This window comes from Populus euphratica, unplaced genomic scaffold (genome assembly GCF_000495115.2).
Source record: "Populus euphratica unplaced genomic scaffold, PopEup_1.0 scaffold43.1, whole genome shotgun sequence".
NCBI lineage: Eukaryota > Viridiplantae > Streptophyta > Magnoliopsida > Malpighiales > Salicaceae > Populus > Populus euphratica.
In genome coordinates this window covers 305,540-329,233 of record NW_011499889.1, presented here as the reverse complement: position 1 = coordinate 329,233, position 23,694 = coordinate 305,540, and the positions used below count along the sequence as shown (strand labels likewise).

Sequence of the window (23,694 nt, the reverse complement as noted above, 5' to 3'; positions counted from 1 at the left end):
ATCCACTTATTGTCCAAGGCAAATGTCTTCTAGCTCATTGATCTTTAGTATAGGGGCAATATCCATGAAAGTCAATTCAGCATTTGTCTTCATACTCATCATAGCCACTTCATTGGCTATCTATCTATCAACTCATATTTAGCCATCACATCAGCTTTAGGGCTTCTGAACTAGGCTCCTTTCACGACCCTCACGCCTTTTTCTTGAGGTGTCTTCGCTCGTCGTCATGTAGCAGTCTGATCTGGGGCACCTATCACGGCCTTCACACCTTCTCTAAGGTGTCTTTGCTTTTCATAGGCGGTCGCATCCTCCTTCAACTGGGATGCTTCAAAATGGCTCTAGAAATTCTCTACCACTATGTGGACTATGGGAAAGATCATTGCCACTGATCACATGGAAAGAGAGAGTTGCGGTACACTCCTCACAATCGTCCATCTTGATTTCTATGTTCAGAGCTTCTACGCCTTTCAGCTTGACAACTCCATCCACACCAACTCCCTTTGGTGTCTTTGTTTTTTATCGTAAGCAGTCGCCTTTTATCACAGGCATACCCCCTCAATTAGGTGCATCTGCAACATCTCATCTTTCCATCCTTGCATGTATTAGAAAGGTCCTCACATGTTGCCTTCATCAAAAGCATAAGAGACTTTCAATTGTACAACCTTCAAACAGTCTTTGCTCTGAGCTTCATCTGGGAACTCTTCTTCTCTTTGCACCTGTTTTTTCATTACAGTACCTCGTTGGATCCTCCAAGTACTCCTGCACAATCTCTGTGTGCCCTCGTGCAATTTACGTTATACAGATTCTCCATATTCCTTACTTATATTTGATAGTAGCTCATCCTACCACAACACCTATTCAAGTCAAAATAGGATGTCAATCTTTATTCGCTTGTTGTATTTCTCTTTCATTATCAAGGTCTTCATCAATTCTACCCACCGAGAAATTACAGTCACCGAATCTAACTTCTTTGAAGAAATCAACACATTTAATTTGGCAAACATATGTGATTTTTTCTTTTTCATCTCCATCGACCACCATGATGACCTTCAGATGCATCTTGATCGGGCAATCTCTCTTTAATAATTCATCATCACCATTTCTGGTCTCAATCTCAAAGATCGGATAGTACCATTGCATCTAGAACGATCAAATTAGCTGGAAACAAGTCTGAAATCATCCAAATCGCATTTCAGAAAGCTAAGATTTGTTCAAAACAATTCTGGTATGATAAACAGCCTAGATTCAATCTCATATTTGGTTGCATGTAGGTTGAGCTACATGGAATCCAATCCCTTGGCTCGGCTTAATGCTGCTCGGCTCACTCTCGGCCCTCGCTAATGATGTGGCAGGTGGGTCCCACAGTGCTGACGTGGCTGCTTCCATGGCATGCCGCATGTGCATGCTGCTACAATTGTGACATCATGATAATGTTATCATCATTCGGATCTGGCATGTGAGTCGGGTCATTTGGTATTCGGGTCAGGTCAGCCCATTCGGGCGAAGAAGACGCGTGAGATGGGTGGCGCGCGTCTGCACGTGTGGCCAGCCACCTCGCCGACGCATGACGACACGTGTGGCCATGTCCGATGTCTGATTTCTACACGGTTTTCACTAGTGGCTTCATCTCTTCCTCTTTTACACAATGGTATAGTCAAAACACAATTTTGACAACCTTTATTTTTGAGCAAAATCAAGCACCACTTTAAACCATGTGCTCTGATACCAATTGTTAAGGAATTCGATCGGTGATGTACTGATATTTGCTCATAGGAGGCCAAGCACACTGACACAATATTTAATGTGGTTCGGCAAATCGCCTACATCCACAAGAGAGTCGATATTATTAGAAATAGAGAAAGAACACAAAACAAAAACATGGAGGAGGAGGATTACACCCACTCACACTCAACTCTCAGCTATTGCTACAATGACAACTCTCTCTTTCTCTCTTCACTCTTAATACTCTTTCTCTTACTTTGCTCTCAAACAATGCCTCTATTTATAGGCATCAATGGTAAGACAAGATTCACAAATCATGGCATGATTTGTGGCACTAATGGTGGCAACACATGGGTTGCACCATTTTTATCAATGATGGTGCAATTTAGCCGCACCTCTACCATTGTAGGCTTTTGATAATGGTAACCCTATTTCCTAGGATAGGTTGTATAATATATTGCCTATTAATGACAAATCCTAACAGTTATCACAACTACCATAACAGCTATTATTGTATGGCCACCAATATTATTAATATCATAAATAATATAAATATAATCATAGTTGAATTGTTAACATATTTATTACTAGTATTACTATTACTATATTGATGCAGGATAACTTGCCGAGGGGATTCTAAATTGAAATTACACCCATGAAACAATTTTCAACCACCCTTTCCATACTCTTATTTGGTTCCTTGTTGTTTGGCTAATATTGTTGTTTAAGTGTAGGACTTGATTTATATTTTTAGTGGGATTTTTTTATCTTTTTTGCTATTTATTTTTATAAGTAATTATTTGATTAGATTTAGAGTTGACAACTTATAAATAGAAGCAGGTCCCACTTATTATAGATATCTTTTATTTTAGAATAAGAATTTCTTTCAAAAACATTATTTTGTTACTCACGGATGTTATATTTTACTTATGGATTAAAGCATTTCATCAAAAGGCGGTATTTTTTTTTCTACAGTGAAGTTATATATTTTATCATAAATATTATAATTTGTTTTTATCTCGTAACTGTTACTCAAAATCCAAAAAAAAAATATTTATTTATATAAAAATATTTTTTGATATATCCAAATAATAAAAATTAACTCATTTTTCTCTCAATTTAGCAAGTCCCAATTACTCGATGTTGGTTGATGAACCATTGGAGACGAAAGATGGCTCTTAGCTTCGCAGCGTCTACGTTTTGAAGAGTGTTTTTATAAAAAAAATTTATTTTTATTTTTTAAAATTAATATTTTTAAATTATTTTAATATATTAATATTAAAAATAAATTTTAATGAAACGAAGCTATTATTGTGGTCAAGAAGAGGGCTATTCTCTCTTGGGGCCCATTGTTAATTCTAGACGAGACTGCCTCCGAGATACTCAATGCATGGCCCACATTTAAAGCGACCTGATGGGAGGTTTTTTTTTCTTTTGACTTCTTGACAAGGAGCTGGTGGCAGTTGAGATTTTTTGGTTTTTGATTATACGGTACGACTTTAGATTTATGGCGCTGGTTGATAGCTTGATATTACTTACGGTGATATAGTTTTTTTTATTTAAATAATTTTTTAAAAATTTTAGAAAAATTAGTTTTCTTATTAATATATCAGAATAATTTAGAAATAAAAACATTAATTTTAAATAAAAAATATTGTTTTTTTAAAAAATATTTTTTAAGCAGACAACTTGATGCAAGAAGACAGCTACCTTTTTGTTTTTTGTTTTCCTACTGTTCCATTTTGTTACATTGAATTGATGTAGATAATGTTTGGAAAAATAATGTATTTTTAAAAAAATTAAATTTTTTATTAAATTTTTTTTTATATATATTATGAATTTTAAAAAAATTAAAATTTTTATTAAAAATTAAGTTTTTATATATTTTGAATTGTTTTCATGTGGTTAATTTTAAAAATATTTAAATATAAAAAATATTTTTAATATATTTAAACATAAAAAATATTTTTAAAAATAATTAATTTACACTTCAAAACAAGTCAGTTAATCATTGAAAATCAGCGCGTACATGTAAAGGTTTTTTTCCAGTGTTGGCGATGGATTATTCTTGGTGTCGTTACCTGCAAAACAGAATCTTTGTGTATCTATGAGACCCTCTGACAGTTTGATGATGGAGTTTTAATGGGAAACAAAAGGTGCAGGCTTTGTCTGTCACGGAGCGCTGGATCCCTATAAAAATACCTCACCCGTCGACTTGCCTGCAAAGACAAAGGAGTGTAGCTTGTCATCGTCTAATTTTTTTTTTTTTTTTTTTGTTATTGGTGTGATATCAATTATTTTTTTTAATATAAAAGAATATTCTTTCACTAATGTTCTCATCCCCAATTTAGTTGTTTTTGTTATAAAAATTAACTTCTTTTTTCTTCAAAATTTCCACCGTGCTTATTTTTTCTATGCAAAAATAAAAATAACATGAGCAAGATCTAGCATGTAATAGATGGGAATAATAAGTAAAAATATATTATTATTTTTTTGCATTTAAAGGCCAAACTAGTTATTTGACCCATGTTTTATATCTAATTAGATTATTTTTTGGTGAAAGATGAATATGTAATTTTTTTTAACATATTTTTCCACAAAAATATCTAATTATAAATTAAAACATTTATAAATGCATTTAATTAAATAACTGAAGAACCATATTTGTCATTAAATAAATAAAAAATTGTTAACTTTTTTATTTGACTTGTCTCGTAACAAGTCTAATAAAAAAATTTATATGTAAAAATCAATATTTATATATAATTAAATAAAATAAAGATCATGTATATTAATAAAAATATATAAAATATTAAATTAATTTTTCATGTATTATAAAAATAAAATATAAAAATATATAAAATTTTAAATTAATTTTTCATGTAGTATAAAAATAAAATAATACTACAACTATTATAATAAAACATCATTTACTTTTAGTTTTGTATAGTAATTTTTCAAAAAAAAAAGAGTCTAAAGAAAAAGTTACAAAAACAAATTACAACAGAACGAAAAAAAAAACAATTGTATTACAGGTGAAGTGTAAAGTGATAAAAAATAAAAAAATTATAAAGAAAAAAAACTAAAAAAATATTACAAAAGAATAAAGATAAGAAAAAAAAAAGAGTTAGTAAATGACAAAGTATAAAGTGGTAAATATGCAAAGTATAATAAAAAAATAAAAAAAAAAATTTCTCCTGGCACCTGAAAATAATTGGAATTTTTTTCAAATTTGCTATCTATGCAATGAAAGAGAGTTTCCTTATATAATTATAATTAATCCGAAAAAGTGAAGGCCGGAAGTTAAGTTATCAATTCAGTCATGAAATCTCTTCGAAATCCACGTAATCAACTTTACTAGATAGTTAGGAGTCACTTCTCGTTTTCCTGAGTTCTATAGTAGGATTTTTTAAAAAAAAAAAAATAGCACATTTAAAAAATTAATTTGAAAAATGATACAATTTAAAGATTTGCATTATAGTTCACATATGCAACAAGAATGTTTATTTTAATTTTTATGGTTAAGATTATAGTTAGATACAACTTAATTATACATAAAATTTAATTACAAAAACTAAATTTTTTTTATTGTTTTTCTGAGGCTTTTAAAACAAAGACACGTATATTACAAAAACTTTTTTTTTTTGTTGTTTTTCTAGGGCTTCCATATCAAACCGCAATCTTCACTTTTAAAACAAACACACATATCTGTTTCGTTTGTAAATTTAGGTGTCTAGATATAAATACAAGAATAAAAAATAAAAAGAAAAGGAAAACAAATGAGATAGTGACATTATTATTTTTAGTAGTAATATATAAGATAAAATAATTATCTTTGTATCATGTTTAGTTAAGATGAATAAAACAAAATAAAATATAAAAAAATTTATATTGTTGTTGGTTTACATATTTTTAAAATAATTAGATGTTTTTTTAATTTAGTTTATATTGAGTTGGGATTAGTAATATTATAATAATTCTAATTATAAAACCAGAACTTAACCTGACTTGATAAAAAACCCAGATCAACCTAAAATAAAATACATGTCAAAAACTTATTGACTTTTTTGAAAAAAAAATTGATCAACAAATAATTACTATGATTATTAAAAAAAAATTAAACCCAGATCAACCTAAAATAAAATACATATCAAAAACTTATTGATTTTTTTTAAAAAAAAATTGATCAACAAATAATTGCTATGATTATTAAAAAAAATCGGGTTAGTTAAGTTAATCATTTAGAATCGTAATCTAAACCTTGTCTCGAATTTACTTTCAGGGTTAGTTAAGTTAATCATTTAGAATCGTGATCTAAACCTTGTCTCGAATTTACTCTCAAATTAAATTTTAAAATTATAATAATAATAATTTTTATTTATATATTGACTCAATTAACTCTTATTAATCTTTTTAATCCGTGAACTTGATCCTGTTCTAATTAACTTTTTATTTAAAAAGCTAGTTGCTACTAATATTTATGGGTATTTAAGAATATCTAAAGCACGGGGCCAATCTAGCAAGCAACTACCATGGCAATTCAATTACTGCTTCCTTTCAAGGTCAATTCTATTGTACTCCAAGGAAAAATATGAGCTTTCGATGTTTTCATTTTGGCCTATTTAAATTATAGATAAATACCAAAATGGAAATTTGGAGAATATTGAAGATGCATACCATTTGTGTCCAATTTTAAATAATATCTTCTCAATTCTCCCTTTAAAATTTATTTTAAATGATGTCTCCCTGTCATTGCTCAATGAATATGGAATAAGAATATTAAAATTACCGGTTTGATTAGATAAAAAAACTTAACTCAACAAAAATAAATATTGAATTTTAAAAAATAATTTAACTAGTGAGATATTAAATTTATTTTTTAATATTTGAGTGTTCTAGAATACTAAACATTTATATACTTATTAATTTTAAAACCTATAAAATTAATCTAAATATATGTAAATTAACTATTTATGTCAATAATAAAAATAAAAAAAAAACGCAGAGGATATTTTTTCCCTGTTTAGTAGTAAGGGAGGGACGATGACGAGTACGGGATACATGCCCCGGCCCCGGGGGAAACCTGACTCTCCATTTTAAATACCCTCATAATGTTACATGTATTTAAAATAAACGTGTTATTGGATTTATAGACGAGAGTTATTGTAAATTATAATATGTACTTAATATTAAATTCTCATTGGATATTAAATATCAAATATTAATTATAAATGTAAGAAAAATATTTTATCTCTCCCAAATCCTCTCCAAACCTTATAAAGAAAAAAGTTTTTCTTAGTTATAGATTATTTGGAAGTATTATATCAGTTGTATTTTAATTTTTTTTAGAAAATATATTAAAGTAATATAATTTTTATTTTTTAAAAAAATATTTTTAAAATTAATATATCAAAACAATAAAAAATATATAATATTAAATAAAAATTAAAACATGAAAGAGTTGTTTAATTGTTAAAAAATGGGGCAAAAAGAGAGGCGCTTCCCTAATAATCATCAATTATAAAAATAATTTAATTTCGAGTCAAAAGTTAAAAAAAAAATTTTTTTTTAGTTTACCAAATAAATTGTGTAATTTCATAATCTTACGAGGTTAATGCTGGTGGAATAACTTTTTGAAGAAACTTTAGTATATACTACATAATAATAATCGTCTTTATAGCAGAATGATTCCTTTCCATTTCCAACGCACGAATGTATATAAATATTATTTTAAATTATAAAAGCTACCTTAAATAGACTTATATATATATATATAAAACAGCTGCCCTGTATTTCTCATAGCTTCTGTTTCCGTTTTTACATGTTTTTTAATAAATTAATATTAAAACACTATTTTTTAGTTTTTTCTAACAATTTTAAAAAATAAAACAAATTATTTTTATACATTTTTAAATAAAAAGCAATTTACTCAACAACCCCAAACATCATAAATATAAGAAGTAACAACACATTGCAATTCCCAAGCCGAAGGCAATAGCGAAGCCCATCCCTTCTCTCACCCCTCTTGTCTCTCGATCTCTCCGCCCTTCGATCCATCTCGTTTATAAAACCAAACAGATTCTTATATTTATTTTTGGATCAATTTTTTTCGAACACCAGTTACTTTGTTTTGTTTGACGAGAAGATGGGCGCGGGAGAGCTCCTCAGCATCGAACCTCTTGAGCTCAAATTTCCCTGTAAGTCACCGATGCACGGTTTCCTTCCTTCCCTTCTTCATCTTTCTTTATTCCTGCGTTTGATTTCCATTTATTTTTTTGGATTAGTTGAATTGAAGAAGCAGATCTCTTGTTCTCTTCAACTCTCCAATAAAAGTGATAATTATGTCGCTTTCAAGGTAAATTGATTTCCCTCTTCATTTATTTATTTATTCAAGGTAAATTGATTTCCCTCTTCATTTCTTTATTTATTTATTTTTTTCTGTCTGTTTTGTTTTTTATTCATTTGGATCAAAGGGGTTCCTGTCGCGAAGCTCAGCAATGACAAGAACAGTAATGAACTCAAATCCAGTATTTTACAATATAGATTTGTGGGATATTCAAATCTCTAATTATGTTTGATGCTTAGGTCAAAACAACAAATCCCAAGAAGTACTGTGTCCGACCAAATGCTGGGGTTGTGTTGCCTCGCTCCAACTGTGATGTTATTGGTGCCCATTTCGTTCATTTTATTATAATGTTTTTTTTTTTTAAATAGACCTTTTGTTATCTGATTTTTAGTGCTGCTTTGTAATTTTTTGCATTGATTTGATTTAGTTACGATGCAAGCACAAAAGGAAGCTCCTACTGACATGCAATGCAAGGACAAGTTCTTGCTTCAAAGTGTAAAAACAAATGACGGTGTCACTGCAAAGGATATCAATGCAGAAATGGTAAACTATGTACTTACATTTAATTTATTTACTTTGCACGTGGGTTTAATTATGGATAGTGGGGTTATGGCTTGTGGTGATTTTTGGTTGTGCAGTTCAGTAAGGAGGCAGGGCATCATGTCGAGGAGTGCAAATTGAGAGTGCTTTATGTTTCTCCCCCACAACCACCCTCTCCTGTTCAAGAAGGGTCTGAGGAAGGGTCATCCCCCAGGGGTTCTGTGTCGGACAATGGGAATGTTACTGGCACTGATTTATCTGCTGTGAGTACATGAGACTATCTTTTATTGATATTGTCGTTGTGACCCTCCATCATCCTAAAGGTATCGATGCCTTGCTTTTTGTTGGTGAACATAGGCAACAAGGGCATTTGTTGAGCGGCTTGAACCTCAAGAAAAATCTTTGGAGGTAAAATTCAGCTGCATTTGTTTACTGATAAAAAATTTACATGCCTTGTTGGGTAGCTTTACTAGCAAGTTCAGTTGTATTTTCATGGATAGGAGCTACTATACATGTATAAGAACTGTACCTCACCCTATTATACATGTATAAGAACTGTTCCTCCAGCTTTTGGTTAACTTATGGTTTCTAAATCAGCTAATCATCCATGTCATTTATCAAGGTCCCCTGTTGAGTTACTGACAGCTAATACATTCTACATCTATACTGAAAACTGGTTTGGTCTCTCTTTGACCAAGGTGGTCTGCGACAATGTTATTTTCTTATTTAGATGGGCTTGTTTGGACCCCTAAGCTATTACTTCTGCATAACTCACAAGCAAGCTTTTAAGTTCTAGTGACATATCACTTGATGTTTGAAGCATATGGGTGTTGATGATCGCTACCTGATTTTAATTAGGTTTATTGGAGTGGTAAAATAATTGGGTGTTACTTCATTCCGGCCAGGATTGCTGCAATGATTGTTTATTCTTTCTGTAGTTATGACTATAATGAGATATCCATCAAATTAGTATTTTCTATCTTCCATTTGGAAAGTTGCAATTTTCTGTTAGACTTTTTATCTAGTTTTAACTTCGCTCTAATTTTTGTCACGTCGGGGTTCCGTCTCTAGAGACATACCTATTTCTTTCTTTCTGTAATTCATCCTAGATGGATACATTGAATTCCTTTTCATGTGCTCCCGTGAAATTAGATTCTAAATCTATCTACTGAAATTTAATGGTTATGGTTGATACTCATCATGTCATTTATTTGTGAGTAATCATAAAAATAATAATCTATGCGACTCTCTCTCTCCCTCTCTCACGACTTGCCCACACACGCACTTGCTATGTGGTTTAACTTGCCATTTAATTCTGTATATGCTGTTATGCTACAGTGGATTGCATATGGTGATTTTTTTTATTTTTTTTTATGAATCGCATGTCGTGATCAAGGATGTGATAAATTACTCTGTAATAAATACTTTGCTTAATTGCAGGCAAGAGCCCTTATTTCAAAGCTGACTGATGAGAAGAATAATGCGATTCAACAAAATAACAAGCTGCGTCAAGAATTGGTGAGTCATTATGTATCATTTGACAATTCTCTTGTAAGGTTAGATTTTATGAAGATTCAATATTCTGAGTACAAGTCTTGACTTCTCTGTATTGTTTTGTCTCCTTGCCTCTCATTTTCTATGTCCTAGTAGAAGGTCATGTTTGTCGTGGAAAGTGAGAGAAATGGAAATAATGAAACTATACAGTCTGTCTCTCCCTTCCTTTATTCATATGAAATTCAACCAGAGGTGGCTAAATTTCTGAAATCTGAACATACTCACTTTCTAAAATTCTTGCATTACAAGTTAAATATATTGTAGGTTCTCCAAATTGGTAATGACTATCAGTCCTGGATCGACTACTAATAGAACCAATGCTTTACCTAGGAAAATAAGACATACAGTCTGCAACAACATCCTGTTGCTGATATCCTGGAATTTTACACAATGCCAATATATGCTAAAAATTAGAACAAGACTCAATTCTATTCTCAGAACATCATTCAAGGTCCCTTGCCCATGATGCACAAGTTTTGGAGCTTCAAATCAATGCTTGAGCAACATAATAAGCTTTCCCACCTTCTTATAGTAGTGGACAGGCTGAAACTAGTTACTTTTTCAGCAAACACCAGCATCAGTATCTTAAATTTTTTTTCTTTGGATTTTTCCTGCCTATTTTTAACCATCAAACCGTATCTCCATTTTTTCCTCGGTCAGTAATTATTTGACTTCCAGCTGTTTTTTAGTGAATTTTACAGATATTGCCTGATGCGGGATGAAAATGATAGGTGCTGGTATTGTTGGGTTGTACTGGTTAGCTGCATCTGGTCTATCATGCTTTTTATTTGTAATTTTTTTTAGGAAATCCATGTTGACACTTCAGCATCTTTTGCTATGTATTCCTTTTTCTCCAGTCATCCCTAATTGAAAATTTTACCATCCCTGCAATTACTGCTTTATTAATCGATTTGATGTGAGGTTAAACTTTCATAATATGTGCCCTTTCACCCAACTAATAATGGAAATAGAAAAGAAATTTAAAGCTATGGTGCCATTTAGGCTTGATGGTTTTATAATAAGCTCCTTAAGTTTTGAAACAGAGGATTGGTGCTTATTATAATGTAATTAATATACCATCATCACAGGACCAATCCAAGTAAAAGGACAAGTTATGCACCTGGATACTTTGATGGGATGTTTGGTTTGTAATTAGGCTTGGTTTCCGTGACTTCTGTTGTACTTTTGTCTATTATACTTTCTGCTATAATATTTACCATCTCATCTTTCCCATTTATTTTTGCCTTCTGTTTCAGTTTCACCATTTTAGCATTTCCTTGATTTTCCTGTCCTCAGTTCACTCCATAAGTGAGTTTATTAGCTGCAAGTTTGTATAATCAGTTGCCTTAGGACTGCCTTTATTCTTTCCTCATTCAATCTCTTTAAGTTAGAAAGCTCATATGTAAGAAAGAAAGTTCGAAGTTTTTTATTGTGATTATTGCTGTATATATCTTTCTCCCAATCCTATGATCTTCAACAGCAGTACATAGTTACTTAATACTTATGACGCAGGAACTCCTGAGACACCAAGGCAACAAAAACCGTGGTGGTGTATCGATAATGTTCGTCATCTTTGTTGGCTTGCTTGGCATATTTTTGGGGTATCTCATGAAGAAGACTTGAGCAGTTGCCCTCTATGTCTTCGGCCAGCAGCTTCTTCATCTTTCCTTTCCTCACCAGTCAAAGAATGATGATGAAAGGAAAAGAAACTAATGAACAGAACTTGGTGGATTTCTTAGATTTCTGCAACTAGCAAAATTGTTTAGGTCAGGTGATATGTTGCATGTAGCCGCCATGCGGTGTGACCTGTGCTTGTATTGACACCATGAAGATTCTTTTTGTAACCTAAGGTGGATGATTATGCGCCCCCCTCTCCCCTCTTCAATTTGAGTGATTCTGGTAATGGGATGCTAAGAACTATTCATAATCTACACAATTTCGTTGTGCTGGAAAAAACAGTGAGATGCATGGTGTTATTAGCAAATTCTAGTATTTTTCATAAGCGATTTACACGTGCGAAATTGTTATGTTATAATTTTTTTTTTAAATCCTGAAATAATTATATGATGAATAGGAGGACACTTTCATAAGAAAAGCCCCAGAAAATATGAAATCCGGAATTCTATTGCGCAAGTAAAGGTGGCGAATTCACTTGTGTGCTGATGGAGGTAATTCTAGAACATTGTTTCTCCACCGCTCTGGAACCTTCTGTTCCCCTCCCCTCTTTTCCTCGAGGATGATTCCAAGCTTCCTATATAAATAGAACCCACCAAAACGTCGAAGTTGCTGCACCACCTTAAACCCCACGCCAAAACAAGAAACTTTTCTCTAGTCCAAAACAAAATGGCAACATCTGTCGCTCTAAGGAGAGCCACCGCTTCTCCTCTGTTTGCTAAGCTCACCAGCCCTGTTCGTTCCGTCTCTGTTTTTCGTTCCTCCAACACTGATTCTCAGTCTCAGGTCGCCAACACCGGAGGTAATGCCCCAGGTGACTATGGTAGGGTCGAGCTTGATCGCCGCAGTTCCTCTGATCGTAGCCCTGCTGGCCGTGGTGATAACACTCCAAGTTTCTTCTCAGGTACCTGTTATATTTAAGCAAGATTTTAAATTTCCACAACTGCCTGGCAAGAAATCACGGGTGATCGGACTTTCTAACAATTGAGTGGAACACCTGAACATTCAGCACTTTTCAACAATTGAGTGAAACCCCTGAACATTAAACATTTTCAGTAGTTTCATTTGATTAATAATTAGAGGACAATATACTTGAGGCTTCTTATCAAACTTGGATAGTCCCTGTGATTTGATGTAAGTTAATTCACTCATATTTCCTGCAATAAAATTTCCATAGGAATTTTATTACAAATATATTTTGATTTATTTTGTAGTTTTTGTATATAATGCAACACAAAGAAAATTGTCCAATCCAATAAATGAAATATCTGATTTATTTATTTAATGTAAATACATTTTTGTTTTTGTACACAGATGCGTTCGATCCATTATTCCCAAAGAGGAGTCTAAGCCAGGTCCTGAACCTAATGGACCAGTTCTTGGACAACCCTTTCCTTCCGGCCGCCACACGTGGTGCTGGTGCTTCCATTGCAAGGCGAGGTTTTGATGTGAAGGAGAACGAGAATGGCCTTTTTATATGCATGGACATGCCTGGGCTTAGCAAAGATGATGTAAAGGTGACCGTGGAGCAGAATACCCCTGTCATCAAAGGCGAAGAACCGAAGGAATGCGACGGGAGTGGAAGGAGGAAGTACTTTAGCAGACTCGAGTTGTCTTCAAATCTTTACAAGCTTGATGGGATAAAAGGTGAAATGAAGAACGGTGTTTTGAAGTTAATGGTGCCTAAAGTGAAAGAGGAAGAGAGGAAGAACGTGCACGAGGTTAAGATTGAGTGAGGTTTTATTATTTGACAGTTGGTTATGCAGGGGATGTTCTAGCTCTGTATCTTCGTTTTTTAATGTTTCTTTAGGGTTACTGCTGCCGCCATGGAAGTCCTGTATTGTGCAGACCAAAAGGTGATGTTTAGATGATAAATAAATAGTAAATTAAGCTCTATTTATGCTGCCTTAATTCGTTATGTATTTCATATAATTCAATAAGTTATTGATTTTTAAAAATAAAAGAATATGTAAAAATCAACATAATAATTATTAGATCTTGTGATTAATAATTAAAAGTGCAAGTGAATTATTTATAGAATAATTTAAATTTAGTACATGTTATTTAATTTTAGTGCATGCTATCAAAAATAAGAAAAAACGGTTTAATTATTCTTTTTCTCTAGCGGAAAAACTATTTCAGTTTACATTAAACGGAATAAATATGTAAATCCAGATGTTACATCACATGAGGAACTATTTATTATTGTAAAAAAAGATTTTAATATAAAAAGAAATAGAAAGGATTAATTTAAAATATTCAAGGGACATATTTAAATACATTATATAACTATAGGAACCAAAACAAATTTTAGAGGGGCCATGGCCCCCTCCCGCCTCTTTTTAGCTCCACTCTTATGCCTATAAACTAAAATTTATTTTCAATTAGGTTTTAGTACTTCTCAACCTTTGCAATTCGATCCTTATGCTTAATTTCTTTTGCATTTCAAGATCTGGATTTTAAGAAAGGAGAGCTAAGTGAAAACCAAAAAAGACAGGAAAAGGAAAGTTTTAGCTAATCAGATTCCATCCATAAGAAACATGGATGTTAATGTTAATGGATCCTTCTTGAAAAAGGAAGTTCATGTTAATGGGCCTTGCACAGTTGCACCCGTGGCCTAGGCGTGCAAGCCTGCCATCGACGTCCATCACCTCACTTTTTTATTTTTATTTTTTTTCTTGATTTTTTTCATGTTAAAAGCAACTTATTTTCATTATATTTATAATAAACTTATCATTTTAAGGCCTTAATTTATATGCTTGGATAGCTTTAAGTCAAACTTTAAATTTCAAAATCTTAATGCGATGTTTAGTAATGAAAAAATTGTAATAAAAAAGCAATAATTAAGTTAAAATTAAGCACATTTAAGTTTTGTTCTATATGATGAACTTAATGCATGTAAGAATTTAAAATTCACATTTAAAATTATTATTTTTATAATAGTATGCATTTGTTTATTTGTGATTTTTTTTTAAAATATCTCCTGTTATGTAAAATTAGGGGTGTTTATTGTTCAGTTTTAATATAAAAATTCATCTGAACTGGAAAATACTATTTCTTGTTAATATAACCCGAACTGAACCAAGAATCGATTCAAACTGAACCACTGGAAAATACTATTTCTTGTTAATATAATCCGAACTGAATCGAGAATCTATTCAAACTGAACTAGTATTGTTTGGTTTGGGCAGGTTTTTTAACCTTATAAACCAAAAAAACCTAAAATAATTAAATAAGAGAAAACTTGGCTGAATCATAATCACTGGATAAACTTGGCCGAATCACATTAAAAAAAATCCTTATTAAAAACTTTAAATCCAAGCCCTTTGATTGAGATTTGAAAGATCTCCCTTAACCGAATTATAATAACTGGATTTATCCAAGTTAGTACAATTACATGTTTAAGATTCCAATAACATCCTGTAAACTACTGGGATCTCGTTAGCACAACTGCATATTAATAAAACTATAAATGATTTATCCAAGTTAGTACAATTACATGTTCAAGATTCCAATAACATCCTGTAAACTACTAGGATCTTGTTAGCACAACTACATATTAATAAAACTATAAACAAGAATTTTATCCAAGTTTTCTGCCATAAAATAAAGCAAAGAGTAGAAAAGCAACAATATAAAAGAAAATAAGTTGCTTTAAGCCTTCCTTGTACACAGAGAAGAGGGAGATGGACAGAGAGAGGGGTGGGGTGACTAGAAAAGGGGGAAGGAAAAACGGGGAGAACGGGGAGGGAGGGATGGGTAGGGTGATTGGAAAGAAAAAAAATTAAAAAAAAAAAGAAGAGGACGACTAGAACGGTGGGGGGCCAGAGAGAGGGGTGGGGTGACTAGAAAAGGAGGAAGGAAAAAGGGGAAAAGAGGGGAGAACGGGGAGGAAGGGATGGGTAGGGTGATTGGAAAGAAAAAAAATTAAAAAAAAAAAGAAGAGGACGACTAGAACGGTGGGGGGCTAGAAATATAAGGTTAGAGTATTTATTATTTAGGTTTAGAATGTTTGCTTTTATATTTTTTTTTATATTTAATTAAACAAGTTTGGTTTAATCCGGTTCAATCGGTTTAAGTCTTTTTAAGTTGGAATCGAACCGGACAAGATGATTTTTTATTTTTTAATCGCTTTATTTAGTTTTTTTATTGGTTTAATTTTTTTTTTTGGTTTTTTCAGTTTAATTGGCTGGTTGTTTTTTTGAACATCCCTATGTAAAATATATTTATAATCAACCTAACAAAAAGTTCTTTAATTTTTTTTATTCATTTGTTGTATCGTGTTCAAATTTTTGTAACTAACCGATTTAAAAGGATTTATTTGATTTTATTTGATTATTTTTTCTTTTATTTTTTGAGGTTTCTAATATTTATGTTAATTTTTAAATTTATTTAATGAGTTTGAGACAGATTAAATATTTAGTAATAAGATTTTAATTTAAAATTTGTATAATCATTCTATTTAACATAATTTTATGTTATTTATTTTTGTTGTGTTTTTTATTATGTTGTTTTCATCCTCGTCATTTTGAATTTGTATGTTTTTTTTATAATATATTTTTGATCGTGATTGAAATGTATTTTTAAAATATTTTTATTTTTTTAAATAATTTTTTTTAGTGTTTTTAAATAATTTAATGTATTTATATTTAAAATAAATTTTAAAAAATAAAAAAAATTAATATATTTTTTTAAAACAATTATTTTAAAACATAATCTCCATCACATTCTCCAACGTATCATTAGCCATGGAAAAAAATTCTTTATGTATCTGGCTACGCAAAAGCCCGTAGCCCAAAACAATATCCTTTTATGGAACGCCACCAGTCCCATTAGCTGAGAAATTGCGTCGTCGTCACATTTCATAAACCCTAAACCCTCAAAAATAAAATAAATCCCCCCATCATCAAATCAATAATACCATTCCCCTGTAATGGCTTTCTCAAGATCAGCACTCATCTCCAGGCTTCTCCGCTTGAACCAACCTCGCCCCGCCGCCGTTACCTCCGCCCGCTCTTTCCACGCCACCACGTCCACGCTCAGCGCTCCACCCAAAGATGACCCAGCCGATTCCACTCAAAGCCTCGAACAAAACGAAGATATGGAAACTCTTGCTGAGAAAGCTTCAAGAATGATCAGTGATATGAAGGAGAAAATAAAGTCCATCAATCCAGGTTATAATCATTACTAATTTTTTGTTATTTATTTAGTTTCTGTTTCACTGTAAAAAAAGTAACAGTTGATAAGTTTAACTGCTTGTCAGATTTTCAATTTCCGAATTTTGATAATCGTGAAGACTTTGAAAGCCTAACGAAGACAGCACATCGGATGGTCAGTGATATGAGAAAGAAAATAAAGGCTGATCATCCAGGTTATTTATCTCTAATCACTCTCTCTTTTTGTAAATTTTGTAGAGCGATAATCATGGGCAGATTCTGCATTTTTTTCTTAAATGTTTCAGTTTAGGGTTTAAAAAGACTAATTATTGAGTTGGCCATGCTTTTATTTCTTTGAAGAATTTTTGGCCTTTTATTTTAAGGGTTATCTCACTTTATCTTCTAAACTTGCTTATTTTCTTCAGTGCTAGAACCTTTCTTTGATTTATTTTATTGATTAACCCTTGGATTATCTTTTATTTATATTATAAAGTTCTAGTTCTCCCTTTGAGTTTTGAAGCAAGGCTATCAGCTTTTTCTTTCTTTCTTTTTTATTTTGATGTCGATAAATTTTGAATGAAAATGTTATACGCTAGGAGTAAATTTTCAAAGTACATGATTTTTTCTGTGGTGTTAGTAGAAAATTTTCTGGGAGAGTTTGCTAAGAGAAAATATTGCTATTCATTGCGAATTATAGATAAATTCCACTTGTAAAACCACCCCTGGTAATCATTGTTGTTCCAAGAGCATGGAGGCTAACAATGGCTGAGCCAGGGCTGTTTTCTGTACTGGACTAGTAATGCCTCCCTCTAATAATATTTTGTTTATGTGTGTTTCGGAATTCATTCAATTTCAGAAGTGAGCCCAAAATTTTGGGAGGTGCTTTACTGGCATCCCTTTCAAGATGAAGGAAATCAACTTCCATATGACGTGAAAGTGGAAGATGATTGCTGGTATGGGAGGGTTGACATGCCTGGAATTGGAAGCAAAGGAGTGAAGGTGTGGTTTCAAAACAACACCTTGCATTTCAAAGGTGAAGAGAAAGATAAGGGCCCGTTTCATGGTGCTAGAAACTATTCAGGCAAATTTAATATCCCTGCTAGTGAGTATCAGATTGATAAGATTAGTGCTGTTATGAATGATGGGGTGCTTAACATTGTCATTCCCAAGATCGATGGTGCTTTATAATTCGTACTCTATTTTTTTTCTTAGTAGTTCGTTGTGAATGATTTGAAGTTGGTGATAGTTTAGAAGACCCTAGTGATTTCTGTATGTTTTAGCAACGCTTTATTCATGTAACTATACAGGCAGATGCTTTTGAATGAGTGATTCTTTTCTTTTCAGATGATTTGAGAACATTATCCCAAAGTGTTAATGTATTGAATGATTTGCTTGTCTGACTGAATTGCATTCCTAGTTAGATTATCAGTTGTGTTTTTGTTTGAATTGACAGTGCTTATAATTCAAGTATGTTTGCATTAAAATGGAAACTATTATTAAAGGGATTTGTTTTTTCATTGAATCTTCAAGCTTCATAGTGTAGAGAGTGTGATGAAAGTGTTTTTGTAAAAATGATTTTACATGTGTGTGTTTAGCATTTTGTTAGCTTTTTTAATCGTTGTTTGAAAAAATAGATTTTAAAAAGTTATAAAATACAGCTTTAAAATAACATATATTAATTAACCAAATACTTTCAATTTTTAAATATGTGGTTAAAGCAAAACGCGCATGTTAAATGTTAAAGAGTGTCTGAAAGATGGCGCGCGTTCATTTTTCGCTGAATTGCATCATAAGAAAGCTAGCACTCCTGGAATTCTTGCATTTCATGGAAGTTTCATAGTGGTACACTGTATATGTTAGTTTATTATGCCATAACCAATCTGTTTATATAAGATATTATTATATTTATGTAAATATATATTTATTATTAATAAAAATTTAATTTATTTTTAATATTTATTTAATATTAAATTAATAAATTTAATATTTAATTTATGAATCTAGAATAAAGATAAAATCTTTATGAATCTAGAGTAAAGATAAAATACTTTGCAAATGAAATTATAAAATTATTATAATTATGAGATTTTTATTGCATCAAAACATTGTTCATGGTTGATATTTTCTTAAATATTGAATATTTATTAAAGTTGTAGAGATTAATACATATTTTATATTTTTTTATAAAAAAAAACTATTCTCGTATGTTGAGATATAAAAAATGCCTAGAATTAATATATGGATGTTTGTTATAACAATTATATAAAAAGCGATCATCTTTGTCTATGAACAGAAAAAAGTTATGTGGTTCTTAGATTTGAAATCACTAAGTTATCTTATATGGAGAATGTTATGCTTTGATCCTATTACATGTCATCTTAATCGAGATAATGAAGAGGGAGATATTGGGTATAAAATTGAATTATATGAAAGTACTCGATTGATCAAGAAATAATTCATTAACCTAGGTGAATTAAAACAAATATTTCATTTGTTCTTAAATAGTATTGATCGAGAAATCCATGGTCAAGGTGAAATGAGATTTGAAAAGAATTTCAAATCTTATTTAAATGATTAATGACTATTATCTAGAAAATAAACATAATTTAATATAATAGATATACTCCATGCTTTAATGTTAAATTAAAATATTATTAATAAAAAAAATATTAATTGAATTGAGAAATTAGCTACTAATGATTCATAATGTAAAACACAAAGGAAGGTTTTAAGTAAAAAAAACTAACTAATCATGGAATGTGCTTAAAAGTTAAAAACACGAATACAAATTACACATATTTAGATCTAGGGTTGATATATGATCTAAATGTTCTATTGGATCCAGATGAGAGAACTTTAAAAAAATTTATTTGCCTAACTAGTCCAGAATCAATTAGCCTTCAATATAGGCTTTGAGTGTTCATATAGCCTAATAATGCAACACTTTTGAAAAAAGAAATTAACCTATTCAAAGGCACAAATTTGGACACAAACATTTCAGAAAACACAAGCCCAGACAAGAGAAAATTGACTTTAAATTATTGCTCCTACTCATTGTAAAATAGGTATTTAACATTAAATACTCTCATATTATTCAATCATAATTAGGTCTATATAAAAATGTTGAGGAGCATGATATGCCAAAAAATTCAAATAACTTAAAAACACGATTTTTAGATTGAATAATTAATTAATCAATTGAGTTTAATAATTTCATATATTCTTCTTAGTCAAGATAGTTAATAAATTGTACTTGATGCTTGATAGACTAAAGTGACTCTTAACTAGTATTTGCAAAAGGTCTTATCTAGTAGATGTGGGGACTCTCAAATGTTTAAGTAAGTATTTTTTGAAAGAGAGAAAATACAATAATATTCTAGAGAGATACTATGAAAATATGTATGTAGTAGAGAATTATGATTGTGAATCTTCATTTTAAAGGATTCATGGTATATTTATAGCCTATGAATCTTGTTATTTTTATGGAAAGGTGGAGCTGGAGTGTAATTTCACCTCAGTGATATTTTTAGTTGTATTTTACTAATTTTATCTAGCTAAAAGTTGGAGACATGACATGTCATGAAAGATTTTAATATATTTAATAAAGTTGGAGACATGACATGTCATGAAAGATTTTAATACATTTAATAGTGTTGGTGAAGTGTAAACTTGTTTAATTAACCTTATTTGTTGAGAAATAATTCCTCTAAAATTTATGTAAAAATATATGGAACTGATGATGTTAGAAGCCTACCTTGTTGGCCTAGCAACATGTTAGGCCAAGTCGCTGGGCCTTGAAGACGTCAAATCTAAATTGTGCCTGAATCTGGCAGGCACTAAATATATATTGCACTTAGGCCTAATTAATTGGCAAACCCACATGTTGGGTGTGACAGCACCAGATCTAGCAATAATTTGATTTGATATTGGTAAACGTATAGATCTAGCAATAATTTGATTTGATATTGGCAAATGCAGATCGTGTTTGGGTTTCTTAGGTGCCAGACCTAGCCACATTTAAGTCTAGCTTTGGCTAAACCCAACAACACTTGGATTTGGCCAGCGTTAGACTCAACCTAACATGCCTAAGAATACAAGAAAAATATTATTTGTATGTTTTTCTTAATCTAACATTTTTTTAAAGAAAGACATAAAAATACACTAATAAATCTTAATTCATCATAATGAATTACCTCTATGATAATATTTTTTTTCATTAAACAATGAACTATTAATCATCATAATCATAAGAGGCTATTATCTCAAATGATTGTTATTAAAATATTATAGTGTATTCCCTACTCTATCTCTGTCCACATGCATGTTAACATGGTTCAAAGCTATATAAATGATCATGAACCATTAGATAAGATAAAGTATAACTTCATAAATTCTCGCTCCATAAACTTTAATGCCAAGAATTATTTGTGCATTTCTTATTATCTTCTTTATTATATTTTTACCAACATAAACACTAGATAGCCTCTAAGATTTCATTTCTCGTGTATTTTTATTAATTTATTTTTGTTAATTTAAAGGAAAAATTATAATACTCTTATAATTTGATTGATTTTTTATTTAACCTTTGAGATAAAACAAGAAAGAATAATAGAGGGGGTGTGAGAGGAGGGGGAGGCTATGTTTTGAGAGGACTGAAAAGGGGTTTAATTTTAGGGTTTTTTTTTTGGTTTTTTTACTTGTTAACATTTTGTAATGGATTTAATGATGGTTGAACTGATTTAGTTTCACTTAATTAATTTTAGATTTTGGAAACCAAAATCAAATCAAGATTTTTTTTAGGTTTTTTAATCAGTTAATTTGATTTTTTTTTATATTTGGTTTATTTATTTATTTATTTATTTCTTTAGTTTAATCGATTTCTTTTTTGTTCAACTCTAGTTTTTATCTTGGTTAAATTAAGTTTATATTTTTTTTTTAAAGAGAGAGGGAAAGATAATGTATTTGCAGAGAGGGAGAGTATTTGATTTTCTATATATATATATATAAAAGAGTAGTTTAGTCCTTTCATTTAATTTGAAAATTTTGATTGATTTAGATTGTAAAGTATACTTTTTTAAGATAAAAAAAAAGAAAAAAAAATCAAACCAATAAGAAACTCGATATAATTTAATTTCTCTAATTTAAATATTGGAGAATCATGTTATCCCAACAATGAATTATTTTGCATTTACTCATTATTTTCAAGTTCAATAATTTGTCCTCGTTATCTTAGCCCAGTCATTTTCCCTTGGAAAGGCCATGATCCAGTGGGGTTTTTTTTTAACTACCTCGTTACATTTTATTATTTTTTTAGATTTTTGATGTCTTATTTTTCTTTTTTAATTTTGTAAATATTTCGTACCCACAAAGACACACTTCCCAATTTTACCTTTTCAATATTTTCATTAGAAAAAATTCATTATTTTCGAAAATGCTTCAAGAATAATCTAAAAGAAGACATATTGCCACTCCAAAAAAAAAAATCCAAGGTCCTCGTAAAGAAAAATAACTAAATATAAACTTTAATTTTTAAAGGAATTAAGTCATTAACCATCCCATTGAGGAGCACCCTGTACTGTCGCAGATGACATAAAGAACAAAAATGCAATCCAATCATCACAAATGATCATCTTAAACTTGTTTGCCATGCCAGCAGTTTCAATACAACCACACAAAATAAACCTTCTTTGCAAACGTGCGTGGGAAAATGATGGATAAACATACAATATGGCTCTCTAAGAGAGGGAGATCCTGAAAACAATACCTCGTCTGGTATATGGTTAAGTATTATCCCTAAAAGCAATCGATATTGTTCATGTTTTCATCGGAGAAAGAGTCGTTAACAAGCTCTTGCAAAGCAATATCGTCCATATTGAAAAGCCCATAATCAGCTGGCATCTCTAAATGTGGTCCAAGGTCACTAGAAACCGAGAAGTAAGCATTGCTATTAGGAAGATTATCAAGTGAAACATTGCATCCTTGGTCCTGGTGCAGTTGCTGTGCATTTTGCCTAGGTCGCTGCATCTGAGATGGTCTGTGATAAGAACTGTTACCAAGAGGCTCCGTTTCTGCAGTATCACAGCTATGGTTTTGTGCACTTCCGAGTCCAAAATTCAAGTTGATTGGGCCCTTGTGGCCTCCAAATGAAATTGAGGTACTAGGAGGACAGCCAGTGAATTGTTGCACTAAGGCTCTAAAATTAGCAGTGCTGGCATTGATGAGGGTTGCTGGCGTCTTCTTTGAAGCTCTAGACCTCCTTGTGACTGGCTTCGACACACAACCTTGAGTGGTCAACCTCTGATCACCAGTACTTGATGTAATCGATGAGCTGCTTGGATTTATGCTATGATCAGATGCACCACTTGGTACATCAACAATGGTGGCATCTGAGAATCCAAAGGAAGATGTTGCCTGTCCATGCATGCTGGCTTGTTGATGGAGTTGCACCCAATCACTCGATGGACTAGCCATAGTGTCACTCATGGTGGCTTTGATTTGTACTCTTCAATTCTCAGTATGATGCTGTATTAACATGTGTTATTTAGCATGGAAAGGAACAAACATGTAGGCTAGTCATATAGACGCCGAGGAGACAATCTTCGGTCAAAGTAAAAGTGCATACTTTTCACCATTCCTTGGAAGAGAAACAAGGCCTGGGCCACAAGTGTAGCTTCCTCGAAGCAACATTTGTTTCCGTCACCT

At 31.4% G+C, this 23,694-nt stretch overlaps 4 protein-coding genes across 5 annotated transcripts; 3 read left to right on the top strand and 1 right to left on the bottom strand.

Annotated features, from left to right (window-relative positions):
• Nucleotides 1–7,694: 7,694 nt before the first annotated feature.
• LOC105130862 (vesicle-associated protein 1-2-like) lies at nucleotides 7,695–12,126 on the top strand. Its single transcript, XM_011033561.1, has 8 exons — nucleotides 7,695–7,919; nucleotides 8,007–8,077; nucleotides 8,308–8,389; nucleotides 8,496–8,611; nucleotides 8,707–8,871; nucleotides 8,966–9,016; nucleotides 10,049–10,126; nucleotides 11,675–12,126. Exons 1-8 carry the CDS (start codon nucleotides 7,868–7,870, stop codon nucleotides 11,783–11,785), a joined length of 726 nt encoding a protein of 241 aa, XP_011031863.1. The 5' UTR covers nucleotides 7,695–7,867; the 3' UTR covers nucleotides 11,786–12,126.
• Nucleotides 12,127–12,287: 161 nt separating this feature from the next.
• LOC105130860 (small heat shock protein, chloroplastic-like) lies at nucleotides 12,288–13,747 on the top strand. Its single transcript, XM_011033560.1, has 2 exons — nucleotides 12,288–12,740; nucleotides 13,151–13,747. Exons 1-2 carry the CDS (start codon nucleotides 12,506–12,508, stop codon nucleotides 13,570–13,572), a joined length of 657 nt encoding a protein of 218 aa, XP_011031862.1. The 5' UTR covers nucleotides 12,288–12,505; the 3' UTR covers nucleotides 13,573–13,747.
• A 2,869-nt stretch (nucleotides 13,748–16,616) lies between these two features.
• Nucleotides 16,617–18,390, top strand: LOC105130859 (uncharacterized). 2 transcript variants are annotated; one of them, XM_011033559.1, is made up of 3 exons: nucleotides 16,617–17,010; nucleotides 17,100–17,207; nucleotides 17,852–18,390. In XM_011033559.1, the coding sequence occupies exons 1-3, from the start codon at nucleotides 16,770–16,772 to the stop codon at nucleotides 18,178–18,180; spliced, it is 678 nt and encodes a 225-aa protein (XP_011031861.1). In that variant the 5' UTR covers nucleotides 16,617–16,769; the 3' UTR covers nucleotides 18,181–18,390. The 2 variants fall into 2 exon arrangements, with proteins under 2 accessions (XP_011031861.1, XP_011031860.1); XM_011033558.1 differs by having other exon boundaries at nucleotides 16,621–17,010; nucleotides 17,849–18,390.
• Nucleotides 18,391–22,785: 4,395 nt separating this feature from the next.
• Nucleotides 22,786–23,463, bottom strand: LOC105130986 (uncharacterized). The gene has a single exon (XM_011033734.1). The coding sequence runs from the start codon at nucleotides 23,461–23,463 to the stop codon at nucleotides 22,786–22,788; it is 678 nt and encodes a 225-aa protein (XP_011032036.1).
• Nucleotides 23,464–23,694: the final 231 nt, after the last annotated feature.